The 15353-nt window shown below is 41.2% G+C and overlaps 1 protein-coding gene across 5 annotated transcripts in view; it reads left to right on the top strand.

Annotated features, from left to right (window-relative positions):
• NMT2 (N-myristoyltransferase 2) overlaps positions 1-15353 on the top strand; it is a 66479-nt gene that overhangs the window by 45693 nt on the left and 5433 nt on the right. For 4 of the 5 annotated variants that reach the window (XM_032349487.1, XM_032349488.1, XM_032349486.1 and 1 more), the window contains 2 exons: positions 303-411; positions 8477-8647. In XM_032349487.1, the coding sequence (XP_032205378.1) occupies positions 303-411; positions 8477-8647 (280 nt within the window). The remainder of the gene's footprint in view (positions 1-302; positions 412-8476; positions 8648-15353) is intronic. The other variant, XM_032349489.1, reaches the window with a different exon arrangement.

Here is a 15353-nt window from a genome sequence, read left to right as displayed (position 1 = left end):
CTTGCAGACTGGGCATTTTTTTTAAACTTTATTTTGCAATTTTATGATTGCTCTTTACTGAAAGAGATGAAAGGTCACAGACTACAAAGGAACATAACTAGGAAAGCAAGGACGTATTTTAGATCTTAAAAAACAGCTGATAAAATAATTATACAAGAGGAGGGCCGGCATCCAGCGCTGTGCTGGGGACATCATGAGTGTTTGAGTGTTAAATGCTTCTGCAACAGCTGAGCTGAGACAAAGAGGAAGCAACTGGTAGGGTTAGAAACCAATCAGATTTTGAAACCCTTATTGTATTCCAGATACTGGCATCGATCGCTAAACCCCAGAAAACTGGTAGAAGTGAAGTTTTCTCACTTGAGTAGAAATATGACTTTACAGAGAACAATGAAGCTCTACAGACTTCCAGATGTAAGTAAGAATGTTCTGCAGTTTTTGGAAGCTGTGACCTTAACTGAAGCTTTTAATGTAGAAAAGAGTTATTTGCAAGAGTCTTAAAAAAACTAGCTCATGTGTTTGAAAATGTGAATGTGTAGCTTTTTGGAACTCTGGGCTAGGAAAAAGAGGCGTGCTGAAAACACCAGTTTTTTGTTTTGTCTTTTTTTTTTTTTTTTTTTTAAGGCTTTTTAAGTCTTCAGTTTATGGTTGGATGGGATTGAACTCAAGACATGTAAGTTTTGAAATTTCGAGTATATAACATTTATTACAGAAGAAGTAAGAAAACCTGAGGCTTCTGATGCTGTTGTAACAAAAAGGAACTAAGAAATAAGGCTTAGTGGAGAGACCAAGGAAAGGAAAAAATGTCTCACTAAATTATCGTCTTTTTAGAGGCACCTGGGGTGGCTCAGTTAGTTAAGCGTCTGACTCTTGGTTTCGGCTCAGGTTGTGATCTCAGGGTGGTGGGATCAAGCCCTGAGTTTGCTCTGTGCTCACTGGGGAGTCTGCTTGAAAGATTTTCCTTCTGTCCCCCACCACACCCTCTCTTGAATAAATAAATAAAATTTTAAAATACACACACATATATAAAATATATATTCTATAAATAATATAAATAAAATAAAGTAATATAAAACAATAAATAAATAATAAAATAATATAAATAAAAAAATAAAATTCTATAAATAATATAAATAAAATAATAAAATAAATAAAATCTTAAAAATAAATAAAATGAAATATATATAATAAAAATGTTTCATAAATAACCATATTATGTATAAAATACATGTACATATATTTTTTAATATTTTATTTATTTATTAGAGAGATTGAGAGAGAAAGCATGAGTGGAGGGGAGAGCAGAGAGAGTGCAAAGCAGACTCCCCGCTGAGCAGGGAGCCTGACTTGGGATTCCATCCCAGGCCCTTGAGATTGTGACCGAAGTTGAAGGTAAATGCTTAACCAAATGAGCCACCCAGGTGCCCCCTCAAAAAAAAAATCTTCTTAAGCTAGCGAGTTCCCAACATGCTAAGTTATCTCTTAGTAGAGGAAAAGTTACATGTGCTTTTGCCTTTAAGACTTAGATGGTGTGTTAGTTATCTGTCACTGCTGTGATAGATTACCACAAATTTAGCAGTTTAAAACACGCATTTATTATCTCCTAGGTTCTGTGGGTTGGAATCAAAGCCCAGCTTTTCTGGGGCCTCTGCCCCAGGGTCTCTTACGAAGTTGCCATCAAGGTATCCCCTGGGGCTGGGTCTCATCTGAACACTTGACTGGGGGTGTGTTCACCTCCAACTCACAGGGGTGTTAGCAGGCCTGAATTTTTGCTGGCATTTGGACTGAGAGCTTTAATTCCTTGCTGGCTTTTGACCTGAGGCCTCCATCAGTTCTTCGCCAAGTCAGAGTCCCCATAGGGTAGTAGCTGTGACAACATAGCGGCTTGCTCCATCAGACCCAGTGAGGAAGTGAGTCTACAGAGATAGTCAGCTAGCAAGGTAGAAGTTAGAACCTCACGTAATCAGTGCTTGCAAGTGACATCCAGTCACTTTTGCTCTATATGTCACTGGTTAGAAGCAAGTCCTGGCTTCCACCCACACTCAGGAGGAGCACAAGGGTTTAAGCACCAGGAGAGGGCATCACCAGGGGGCCATCTTAGAATTTGTCTGCCACAGATGGGATCTTCCATTCGAAGTTTTGATTTTGCCAGAACTGTTCTTTCTCTTGGGCTGGTTAGAAGGTAGTTCTGTGACTACTTTAACTTGATTTGAGGGATTCCCGTGGAATGTCGCCATGTTCATCTCGAACACGGGGATGCCTTCCCTGCAGTGGCCTTTCTCCGTGTAGTGGACTCCTCTTCTTTTTGTCTTTCGGCCAGTAGTGTGTTTACCGAGTTCATGTGAATAGCTATGTGAACTGATGTATTTTTTTCTAACGACGGACAGGAAACAACTGATTCTGACCTTGGGCAGAATTTCATGAGGAGAAAAGGGGAGGTGAGGAAACCAGATGTGGGAGATACCAGGACCATCATTCTGGAACTTTATAACCTGGCAGAAGGCTAGGCCTCTTCCTTCCATCAGTCTTACTGTCCTGGCAGACGGTGGGGCTCAGACTAATGAACCCACTGCCTCTGAGGCCAAGGAGGGAGAGGAAACCTAGACCAGAAAGAAAGGAAAATAAAAAATCCAGGCAACATGACAGAGGCGGGTCCACAGGACGAGGGGAGGGGGAGCCAGCCCCTCATGCTGGAGTGACAGAAGGGAGGTAGGCGTGTGGAGAGGTGGACATGGAAGACATTCAGAACAGTCACACTAGCAACGTGACATTGCATACTGACTGGCCAGGATTATTCTGAAGCCAGGGGCAAGACCTAGAGTGACCTAAGGGGTACAGAGTCCTATAGAGGCACAGGACACGGCTACAGTGAATCACGCCCCCTGCAGGCCTTTCTGTTCTCAGCAGCCTCTTTGCCAGCGGTTATAAAGACCATGCCATCCAGGAGTGGACATTAAAAACTTCAGGTGTGCCGACTTTTTTCACTAGGGGCTAACGCTGTTCTCCTGTGGTCTCCCCGGTTCAGTTTCTTGAGCCTGAAGCCGTCCAGCTTGTGTGTAAGGAAAGCTCCCACTTCCATGTAGACTGCCTAAAATGAGATGAAGGAGGAGTTTTAATACTCGTCATTGGTTTATTCGGGGTGATCAGACTTTGAGCTGCTGAGAGTCTCTTGACTTTTGTTCCTCATCCTTTATGTTTTTACACAAAAATCAATCAACCAGGTAACAGCATTAACAAGTTAGTAATAAATCACGGATCCAGCATTGGGAGTGCCCCCCTACACCCCCAGCCCCGACCCAGTAAAGTGAAGTTTACAAAGTGCTCTCAGGTGTGTGTATGTATTCATGTTATTCTTAAACAGCCTTTCGAAGCTGGTGTGTCCTGTCTGCATTTTGCAGATGAAGAGATTGGGGCTTATGCAGTTTGACACTTAGGTACAGGCCTGTCACTAATAAGTGGGGGACTTGGGATGCATGCCCCAGATGTCAGGTTTCACCTGTTAGATCCCTTTGCTCCTGCCATCACCTCTCGCATACCTCCGGGTACAGCGTGGCCTGGTCCCACCAGGTGTCTCGCCATGCAGAGGTGAGCACAAGAAAGCATGATTGTCAGGGTCCAGATAGTGCTCGTTGGCATGCTTTTAAGTCCTGGGGAAGGAGAGAAAAATGAAGAGTGAAATAATGTTAGAAGAGAGGGTAGAAGAGTTGAGAGTACAGATATTAGGAAATCGGAAGGCACCCACTGAGCCACCTGGGAGTGTGCCCTTTGAGTTAGAAGCTGGACAGTGCAGGGGCTCCTGGCCAGCTCAATCGGTAGAGCTTGAAACTCTTGATCTCAGGGCTGTGGGTTCAAGCCCCATGATGGGTGTAGAGATTACTTAAAAATAAAATCGTTAAAAAAAAAAAAAAAAACAAAACTGGACAACAGCTTCCCCACACAGGGGCCCAGTTGTGTGATTTAAGAACATTTTTGTACCCTTCAGAGTAAGGAAGAAGAGCCTTCTGCATACAGCTTTTGCTCTCTGGATCAGTCTCATCTTCTGATCCTCTTTCTGCTTACAGTGCCTGCTTTGGGTCTTGTTTGTGGACTTCTGAATATAAAGAGTTAACATCAGTATGGCCACCGTTGTGCTGGACAGTGGGCATCTGTAGTCTCAGCTATGATTCAGGACAGTCCTAGGAGGGCAAGGCATTCTCCCCATTTCACGGAAGAGACCTGTGAAATTGGTCTGTACAGAATCGTCATCTTCTAGTTAGGAGAGAACCACCCAGAGCCCACGCCCCCAGCCTCTGCTATCTGCCATGCTAAGGTCTTCCCAAGAGTAATGCCTTTCCCTACCTTGTGAGCATCAGTTTGTTTTCATTTGCTGTTAAGCATTTTCTTTTTTTTTCTTTTTTTGAGATTTTATTTATTTATTTGAGAGATAGTATGAACAGGGAGGGGAGGGAGATGGAGAAGCAGACTCCAGACTGAGCAGAGAGCCCTACATGGGGCTCTATCCCAGGACCCTGGGATCCTTACCAGAGCTGAAGGTAGACACTTAACTGACTGAGCCCCCCAGGTGCTCCACTTCTGAGCGTTTCCTTCCTTCCTTTTAAAGATTTTATTTATTCATTTATGAGAGAGAGGCAGAGGGAAAAAAGCAGGTTCCCACGCTCCCACTTAGCAGGGAGCCTGATATGGGACTCGATCCCAGAACCCTGGGATCATGACCTGAGCTGAAAGCAGATCCTTAACCAACTGAACCACCCAGGCGCCCCACTTCTGAGCATTTTCAAACAAAGTTGGAATTTTTTTTTTTTTTTTTTTGTCAGTGGTCTTAAAGTTGAAGGAATTTAAAGCAGGCAAACAGCCAGAGTCACATTAATTGCTTGGTGTCCTTCCGTGATGTGGCAAGAAGGACGTGCTAGTGAAGACATGCTAAGACACACGGAGTTCTTCCTACAGTGAGTTGCAGTAGATGCTTTTTTTTAGTGATTAGCATCCTGCTGCTGCTTTTTAATCAAATCCCCATAATCACTGCTTACATCTCTGCTCTGGAATCTTGGCTCTGAGACAGTTTACACCACATAGTTTGACAGAGAACAACGGGGCTTCTGTTTTTTAATAGACCTCTGAGCCTTTTTTCCTGTATGCACTGATAAGCAGATTTTACACATATTCCGATGTACAGAGAGTCCCAACAAGTCATGCCTGCTAGCTGGACCCTGGGAGAGTGAGTTTGCCCAAGATAATAGAGTTTGTGTGTGAAATATGAGGCTTTCCCAGTCACTTGAAATGTCTTTTTGTTTTTTTGGAATTCTCTGGAAACCACCTTTCTTTTTTGGGTTATGCCAAAACTTAGCATTTTTTTTTTTTTTAATTTAGGCTTAACATTTTCCCCACCTCTTTCTGAAGACCACAGCTGTAAATGAAGGGTTTATTTTATATTTTCAAATGTATTTCCTGCTTCTGTAGATTTTTTTTTGGAGAATGTGTTACTTCACGATATTAAAAAGAAGCACATTTAGGCCCTGAAGAGACATGGCCATTGTGAGTTGGCAAAAGTAAATATTCTTCTCCTGTTTTCTGGGATTTTGGCTTTTTTTTTTTTCCCCTGTAGCTGATACAGTCTGATGTTCTTCTTTAAAAAAAAAAAAGCTTCTGTAAAAAAGCACTTCAAGGGCTTATAAATTGCCCAGCGCATGTACTTTCTCTCTCCCTGTTCGCCCAAACATAATGTTTCACAGAGTTGTCTGTCTCCCACTTCCAACTATCCATCATTCTGACTTTTGGAGACCTGACACAGCAGTTCTCAGAGTTGGTCCTGGGACCCCTGAGGAGTCACGAGTTTAGCCCAATCCAGGGGATGGGGACCTGTGACATCAACACTATTTTTATAATAACAGTGAGACAGAAAATGCATTTTTCACTTAATTACCCTACAGATGTACTGTGGCATCTACCAGAGGCATTATGGAATGTGTGCTTGGGCGTTTTTTGGATTTAAAGTTTTCTCAGTTTTAATTTCTAGCATGATAGGTGCAGGTGGATATAACCCACACACGCAGAACTCGCTGGGCCTGCGAAGAGGGTAAAGGGGCGGGTCGGGGGGCGCCTGGGCAGCTCAGTTGGTTAAGCGAATGCCTTTGGAGTCCCAGGATCGAGTCCCACCTCAGGCTCCCTGCTTGGCAGGGAGTCTGCTTCTCCCTCCGACCCTCCCCCATCTCATGCTCTCTCTCTCTCTTTCTCTCAAATAAATAAATAAAATCTTAAAAAAGTAAAGGGGTCTCAGACAAAAATATTTGGGAACTGCTGCTTTAAGGGTGTCTGTTGGGCAAAAGATGTTGATTTTAGTGGAATTAATTTTGTGGAATAAATACTCAGGAGAATATTGCTGAAGAGGAGTGTTTGGGTCTAGAAAGACGTCGGCGAGCTTGTTCTTCCTTTCTGAATGTCCGCCTCACAGATGCGCTGTCCTGTTGCTTTCACTAAAGACTCTTAATTGCTTGATATCATTGTTCTTGAACCAGTAACAGAAGAAAAAGCAGTTTACTATTGAAAGGGGCTACTTAAGACTTTATTGAGGTCATCCTTTTGGCAGAAAATCATCTTTGTAAATGACTTTTTAAATACATTATTTCTGTATATGTAGTTTGGTTTTTCCTATTAGCATTTAGAAATGTATGTTTATTACATTTTCCAGTATTTGGAAATCACATAGGTTCCATCTTGCCATGAATCTCCAGTATAGAAGTGCTAACAAACACTAAAATTGGCCTGGGGAAACGAAAAAAAGAATTTTTGCCTGGCTGTCACGTAAGTGCCAGGCCCAAGATTTGTCGTCTTTGCGGAGCTGACAGTGACTTTTTTCCATGCATGCAGTCTTCACCGTACCTTACTGTGTAAATGTGGTTCGAAACATAGGAACTCATTCATTCACTCATTCATTCATTCATTCATTCATTTGGCTGTTATTACCATTCTCTTGCTTGAAGGATTAGGCCTTGGATGGAAGCCAGGGCATGGAGATTTCTCTTGCTTTGGCTTTGTGATCCACAGAAAGGCTAAAAGTACGAGTTCTCTATTAAATGTTAAGGGCTTACCTTCTCTCGATGTGGACTTAGTAAACGATATTTTGGCTGCATTATTACATCTTTAGAGATTACATGAGCCATAACAGAATGGCGCATTGTAAGGACATTTGGGTCTGTAAATACAAAGACCAGATCTCTCAGCACCCCCCCCCCAATCCCCCGGTCAGTGATCGGTCAGCATTCCTTGTCACGGACCCCAAGAGACCTCAGCACAGCCACTAAGGTGGATCAGAGGCAGCACACAGGATGAAACCTGTATACCACCTTGGGCTTCTGCTATGCTATGCGTCTGGGGATGTGCGGGAGCTGTCATGATCTATTTAAAGTATTTAAAAATAACTTAGAAAAGGTGGAGTAAAAGTATTTATATACAGGCTACTTACCAATTAAAATGTATCCACTGTTTCTAGGAAAAAAACAAGCTAACTGGAAAGATGAAATGGGATTGCTGAGTTTTTAGTATTTTTTTTTTAAGATTTTATTTATTTCTCTGAGAGAGAGAGAGCCAGCCTGACGTGGGGCTCAATCCCAGGACTCAGGGATCGTGACCTGAGCCGAAAGCAGACGCTTCACGGATTGAGCTGCCCAGGAGCCCCGAGGTTTTAGTATTTTGTACAACAAGCACTTGTGGTGGGTTTTTCTCACTTCTTAGCTCAAGTGTCCTGGTGTCTGGGCAGTTCCTAGGGAGCTGGGTGATGTCTGGAGCTTTTGAGGACACAGTGGAACAAATCCAAATGAGGACCTGGCCTAAACATGAGTTTAATTCTGTTCCTAATAGAACACTATAGAAATCGTGATGATCCACAATGATGAATTCGAATGCCTGTTCTAATCACCTTATTTAATCAAAAGATAACCTGGGAAGTCAGGGCGGGTACTTGGCCGCTTGGCTGTTAAAATGGTTGCCCTTCCCCTTCTGACCAGTATGATTTACTTTTTTTCCATTTTTGTTGCTCGCAGGAACAAAATAGCTTACAGCCTCTTTACAGCCCATTGATTAAAATAAGTTTCTGAGCTGTCTTCACCTGCATTCTCTGCCTGTCAGACAGGATAGTTGTAGGACACTTCCTTCCAGAACACATGCACCCGTGGGGTGGTTGTTAACATGCTAGGCTTTGGCCCATGGATTGGGGTCCCCCTGGCTTTGATTGGGCAGCACTAACCCCAGACCCGGCCCACGGATAGAAGGTACAGCACATTGTCAATGCGTCTCCTGACTTGGTGCTTCCGTGTGTAGACAGATCACCAGGGAATCTGGGCAAACTGCAGATTCGGACTTGGCAGGTCTGAGGGGGAGCTAGGATTGGGCAGTTCTGACAAGCTCCCAGGTGGTGCTGATGCACGTGGCCTTCGTTCTCCTTATAGTTCAGCTGCCGGCTTTGTTTTGTTTTCACTGCAACAAGGCTACCAAGACTTCAGGCCTGAGACCGATGGAACCCAGAGATATCCGGGCCGTGCGAGACTTGACCAACACTTACCTGAAGCAGTTTCATCTCGCCCCGGTGATGGATGAAGAGGAAGTGGCTCACTGGTTCCTCCCGCAGGAGCACATTATTGACACGTTTGTAGTGGAGGTAAACATAAGGTGATAAGACAATACAGACAAGTGTGGAAACACCACATAGCCGAGTCTGTTTTCTGGAAGGACCAAAGAGTGCCCCCTTCTCTCCTCTTTCTCCATGACACACTGCTTCCAAACCAGATTTCTGTTCCTCCTGATAGAACCAGAATTTCTTCTTACAGTTTCCGTTCCTGGATAAGAAGAGCACATTTTTGCTAGTGATTAATGGGAATCAGGATATGTTTCTCTTGGTACCTGTTTGAGTAATTGCTTTATTCAGTTTGAAAAAGTTGATTTGAATGGTCTTTTCTGAAGTAGATACTTTCCAAAGTTTAATACCCCTGGGTTTTGCAAAACTGGTTTGAACTGAACTGTTTTCGGTTGAGATGGCATCACTCAGCCACTTAACCCTTGTTCAAGGGAAGGAAGGAAAAGTAATAGTCTAGATTTTCTGATTCTTAACTGGATGAATTTAACCGAGTGCTTTTTAACCCTTTTCCTAGAAGGAAAAAACAACAAAAAAAAAGCTTGAACTTTGTTGTTCAAATGATGTTTCGCATAGAGGCTCTTTCAGTTGAAGTGGGATTGGGTTCAGAAGTTGAGATTTAAGCTGGTATGTACCTGGAGGAGAGAAAGAGTGTGGAGTCCACATAGAGGTCCCAACAGCAGTCCATTTACCATTCAGGTGTGAGCACCGACTGGAAGTGTCTTTTTTCAACACTGTCGGGCATTGGTCCAGAGGTAGGATGGCAGCCAAGATAGGGCAAAAATGGTAGAAACAGTGTGAATTCAAAGGGCGTTTCTGGAGAACAGCTGAGCAGTCTTTGTTTTTAAGCTCTTATTTCTAGAACAATGCTAGAGTGCACACCTTTAAGCACAGTCTTTTTTTTTTTTTTTTAATTTACATTCAGTTAATTAACGTATAGTGTATTACTAGTTTCAGAGATAGAGGTCATTGATTCATCAGTTGCATATAATACCCAGTGCTCATTACATCACGTGCCCTCCTTAATGCCCATCATCCAGTTAGTTACCCCATTGCCCCACCCCACTCCCTTCTAGCAACCCTAGGTTTGTTTCCTGTGATTAAGAGTGTTATGGTTTGTCTCCCTCTCTGGTTTTGTCCTGCTTCATTTTTCCCTCTCTCCCCACTGTGGTCCTGTTTTGTTTCTTAAATTCCACATATGAGTAAGATCATATGATAATTGTCTTTTTCTGATTGACTTATTTCACTTAGCGTAATACCCTCTAGTTCCATCCATGTTGTTGCAAATGGCAAGATTTCGTGTTTTCTTGATGGCTGTGTAATATTCCATTGTGTGTGTATGTGTCACATCTTTTTTATCCATTTATCTACTGATGGACATCTGGGCTCTTAACATAGTTTGGCTATTGTGGACATTGCTGCTGTAAACACTGAGGTGCACGTGCCTCTTTGGATCATACATCTGTATCTTCGGGGTGAATACCCAGTATTGCAATTCCTGGGTCATAAGGTAGCTCTATTATCAACTTTTTGAGGAACCTCCATACTGTTTTCCAGAGTGGCTGCACCAGCTTACATTCCCACCAAGAGTGTAAGAGGGTTTCCCTTTCTCTGCATCCTTACCAACAACTGTCATTTCCTGACCTGTTAATTTTAGGGATTCTGACTGGTGGGAGGTGCTGTCATCATAGTTCTGATTCGTATTTCCTGGTATCAAGTGATGTGGAGCACTCTCCTGTGTCTGTTGGCCATTTGTACGTCTTTAGAGAAATGTCTGTTCATGTCTTCTGCCCATTTCCTGACTGGATTATTTGTTCTTTGGGTGTTGAGTTTGAGAAGTTCTTTATAGAATTTGGATACTAGCCCTTTATCTGATAAGACATTTACCCGTATTCTCTCCCATTCTGTCAGGAGATTTGTCAACTGTTTCCTTTGTCGTGCAGAAGTTTAGGCATAAATCTTTATGCCCTTGTGGTTACTTTCTCCAGGACAGCAGTTCTCAAAGTTTTTGATTTCAGGACTCTTCAGTCCCTGAAGAATTACTGAGAACCCCAAAGAGCTTTTATTTTTGTGGATTATATTTACAGATGCTTACTACATTGAAACCGAAACAAAAATTTTTAATATTATTATTTTATAAATCAGATAGAGAAAGCCAGTTACCGTACAATCTCACGTGTATGTACAATCCAAAAAAATCCAAAACTCACAGATGCAGAAAACAGATTGGTGGTTGCCAGAGGTAAAGGGTGGGTGAAATGGTTGAAAAGGGTCAGAAGGTACAAGTTCCCAGTTATAAATTAAGTAAGTCATGGGCGTGTAATGTATAGCATGGTGACTACAGTTAAGACTGTGTCGCATATTTGAAAGTTGCTGAAAGAGCAGACCTTAAAAGTTCTTATCACAAGAAAATAAATTGTTAACTACATGTGGTGATTTTAACAAAATGGATTATAACTAAACTTACTGTGGTCATCATTTTGTGATATATACAAATATTGAATCATTATCTTGTACAGTTGAAAGTAATATAATGTTATATGTCAGGTATATCTTAGTTTTAAAAAGGAATAAATAGTTGAAAATATATATTATTTAATAACAGTAAAAAACATGTTACCTAAATAACGTATTTTTTATGAAGAATAACTGTTTTCCAAAGCAATGGAATTAAGAGTGATATGTTTTATATTTTTGCAAATCTCTTTAATGTCTGATTTACTAGAAGACAGCTGGGCTTGCGTATCTACTTCTGCATTTATTGTGATAAATTATTTTGGCTGAGGTATGTGGAAAAAAAAATCCTTCACATGAAGTATTGAAGATATGGAAAAGAATGAATATTTTAGTAGCCTATCCAGATTGTTTTGAAAATTCTCTACTTGAAAGCATATTAATGAACTTTCCATACTCTGATTAAAATCCTTTGGTCTGTCTTCTCCTTTGATTATTCCTTTACCAGTGTATGAATTTGTAACATCATATACTGATCATTTGGAAAATACCAGTTCACTGCGTTAAAAAAGATCTTCCAAATTTTAATAGTTTGTTAGTAACATTGTCACCAGAAAAGCATATAATATAGTTTATGTTAGAGGATATAGGTTTTTCCAGACTTAAAGTTGCACCCTGAATGCCCAGATTTTATCCCTGGCAACAAATCCCACCAATATTCTCCCTGATGTGACAGGATCACATCATTGATTTTTGAAGTTGGGCCAAATCCCCAGGTCGCAATGACCATAATTTGTTAGTCCTCCTTTAAAGTGATGTTCCATGAAAAAAGTGGCAGTTCAGCCCACAGCTCCGTGGCCTCTGGGCTTCTCTTTGAGACAAGAAACTCCTGGAAAATGAGAGCTTTTCCTAGACAAATAAAAGGACTGCCCTTTTAGTCGGCCACAGAAGTGCTTTGTGTGTGCTCCCTCCTGGGCCACCACCCAGGCTGGGAAAAGGAGGAGCTGTTAAGGGTGGACAGTTAATACAGTTAATCATTCTTACTCAAGGACAAGCTTAAATGAAAACTTTTTTTTTTTTTTTTTAACTTGAGGGTGTGGTGGTGATGAGTAACAAGCCCCCCAGCATGGTTTGGTGCTGCTCCATGTTCCGTGCTGAGGCCTGGATGGCGGTGCCGCCATCACTCCTGCCTTCTTGGTGCCCATGTCCACACAGTGAACAAGGCAGATGATTTCGTGGCACTGTTAGGAAAATCGTTTTGATTCCTCAGACTCCTGGAAGGGTCTTGGATACCCTCCAGGCGTTCACAGACCATGTTTTTTTGTTTTGATTTGTTTTTTTAAAGATTTTATTTATTTGACAGACAGAAATCACAAGTAGGCAGAGAGGCAAACAGAGAGAGGAGGAAGCAGGCTCCCTGCTGAGCAGAGCGCCCCACGCGGGGCTCGATCCCAGAACTCTGGGATCATGACCTGAGCCAAAGGCAGAGGCTTGAACCCACTGAGCCACCCAGGTGCCCCACGTTTTGAGAACTGCTGCCCTCGGGTACATACTCAGAGGTCTAGCTCCATGGTCCTACAGCTCACCCTCGTATCTCTTAGTAGCATAGGAGAGGTCCTGTTTCCACAGATCCTCACTCACATTTGGTTATTACCAGACTTTAAATGTAGGCCGGTCTGATGGGTGTCAACTGATACCTTGTTTTTCATTCATCTGTTCTTACAACTAGTGAATTTGAACATCTCATAAATTTGTTAGCCATTTGCATGCTGGTCATATACTTTGCCTCTTTTTCTTTTTAAGTGTAATCTTCTTGGTTTCTAAAGGTTTTTCTATATTAGTGGAAATATGTGGAATTCCATTAGTGGAATACTAATATTTGTATTGGGCTCTACTTCTGGGTTCTCCCTTCTGTTCATTGATCTCTGGTGTCCCCCACCAACACCACACTATCTTTATTACTATAGTTCTGTATAAGTCTTGATAGGTAGAGTGATTCCTCCCCCTTCATTGTTTTTGTCAAGATTGTTTTAATCTCTTTCTTTCACCTTTCCATATAAATTTTAGCATAAGCTTGTTTTTGTCTATGAATTACCTTGCTGGGATTCTGATAAGAATGACATTAAATCTGTAGCTTATTTTGGGGAGAATTCACGAGTCTTCCAGTTTATGAACATGGTATGTCTCTGTTTATTGAGATCTTTTGAATTTTATCAGCATTTAATAACTTTCAGCATCCAGATCTTACAGATGTTTTCTTAAGTGTATACCCTACATACTCGATTTTCACTAGAGGAATTATAAATAGTATTACATCTTTAATTTTGGTTTCTGCACGTTCACCATCAGTGGATAGAAGTGCAGTTTCTTTTTCTGTGTTGATCTTGTATCCTGCATCCTTGCTGAAATCACTTGTTAGGTCCAGGAGTTTATGTGTAGATTTCTTGGGATTTCTACATAGGCAGTCATGTCATCTGCAAATAGGGACAGTTTTATTTCTTTCCTTCCCATCAGCATGCCTTTTATTTCTTCTTCTTGCCTTATTGCAGGAGCAAAATCTTCCCATACTTCGGTTGAATAAGAGTGGTAAAGGTCAACAGCCTTGTTATTGATATTAGTGGAAAAGCATTCAGTCTTCTACCATGAGGTATGATATTAGCTGGAAGATTTTTGTAGATGCTTCTTACCAATTTGACGTAATTTCCCTTAGTCCTTTTTTTTTTTTTTTTTTTTTTTTAAGATTATTTATTTATTTATTTATTTGACAGAGATCACAAGTAGGCAGAGAGAGAGGGGCAGGGAAACAGGCTCCGCACTGAGCAGAGAGCCCAGTGCGGGGCTTGATTACAGGACCCTGAGATAATGAGATCATGACCTGAGCTGAAGGCAGAGGCTCAACCCACTGAGCCACCCAGGTGCCCCAATTTCCCCTATTCCTAACTTGGTGAGTTCTTATCATGAATGGGTGTTGGATTTTGTTCATTGCTTTTTCTGCTTCAGTTGATAGCAATCATGTGATTTTTCTTCTTTGGTCTCTTGATCTGATATATTACATGGTTGATTTTCAAATCACTTGGCATTCCTAGAAAAAAACCCACTTAGTTGTGGTGTATAATTTTTTTTATATACATTGTTGGATTTGGATTGCTGATATTTTGTTGAGTGTTGGTTGAATTCATCAGAGATACTGGTCTGCAGTTTCTTCTTCTTTTTTAATACTGCTTTTGTCTGGTTTTGGTATCAAGATAATACCAGCCTCAAAAGTGAGTTGGGAAGTGTTCCCTCCCCTTTTTTCTAGAAGAGATTCTGTAGACTTGGTGATAATACTTCTTAAATGTTTGCTAGAATTCTCCATTTGACACCATCTGACCTTAGAGAATTCTTTTTTGTTAAAGTTCCAGTTCTTTAATGGTACAGGACTGTTCAAACAATCTGTTTTATCTTGATTACATTTTAATAGGCTGTGGTTTTTGAGGAATTGCTCCATTTCTTCTAGATTGTCAAATTTATAAAAGTTGCTTAATTACTCTCTCGTCCTTTTACTGGCCAAAGGATGTATAGTGATAATGCTTATTTCATTCCTAACATTGACAATTTGTATCTTTTCTCTTTTTATGTTTATTGGTCTTGCTAGTGTTGTATCAAATCAATTTTAATTGAATTTTCCCCCCAAAGAACAAAGCTTTTGTTTTATTGATTTTCTCTCTTTTCAGTGTTACTAATTTCTGATCTTAATGTTTATTATTTCCTTCCTTCTGCTTGCTTTGTGCTTCTTTTGATCTTCCTTTTCTTGTCCCTTGAGGGAAGATTTAGATTATTGAGACCCTTCCCTGTTACAGTTTAAGCATGTAGTTTTCTAAATGTTCCTCCCAGTACTGCTCTGGCTTCATCCTACACGTTTTGGTATGTCATTTTTTCATTTTCATTTGGTTCTATGTATGTATGTATGTATGTATGTATTTCTAAAGATTTTATTTGAGAGAGAGAGAGTACACACAAGCAGGGGGGAGAGGCAGAGGGAGAGGGAGAAGCAGACTCCCTGCTGAGCAGGGAGACAGATGTGGGGCTCAATCCCAGGACCCCGAGATCATGACCTAAGCTGAAGGCAGACACTTAACTGACTAAGCCACCCAGCTGCCCCTGTATTTTTTAAAATTTCTTTTGAAACTTCCTCTTTGAGCCTTGGCTTATTTAGAATTCTGTTGTTCAACTTTGACTTTTCAGAGATTTCCTATTGATTTCTGGTTTCATTCCATTATGATTGGAGAAGACACTCTCT

The sequence above is a fragment of the Mustela erminea genome, chromosome 6 (assembly GCF_009829155.1).
Source record: "Mustela erminea isolate mMusErm1 chromosome 6, mMusErm1.Pri, whole genome shotgun sequence".
NCBI lineage: Eukaryota > Metazoa > Chordata > Mammalia > Carnivora > Mustelidae > Mustela > Mustela erminea.
This window is presented reverse-complemented; position numbering and strand designations above follow the sequence as displayed.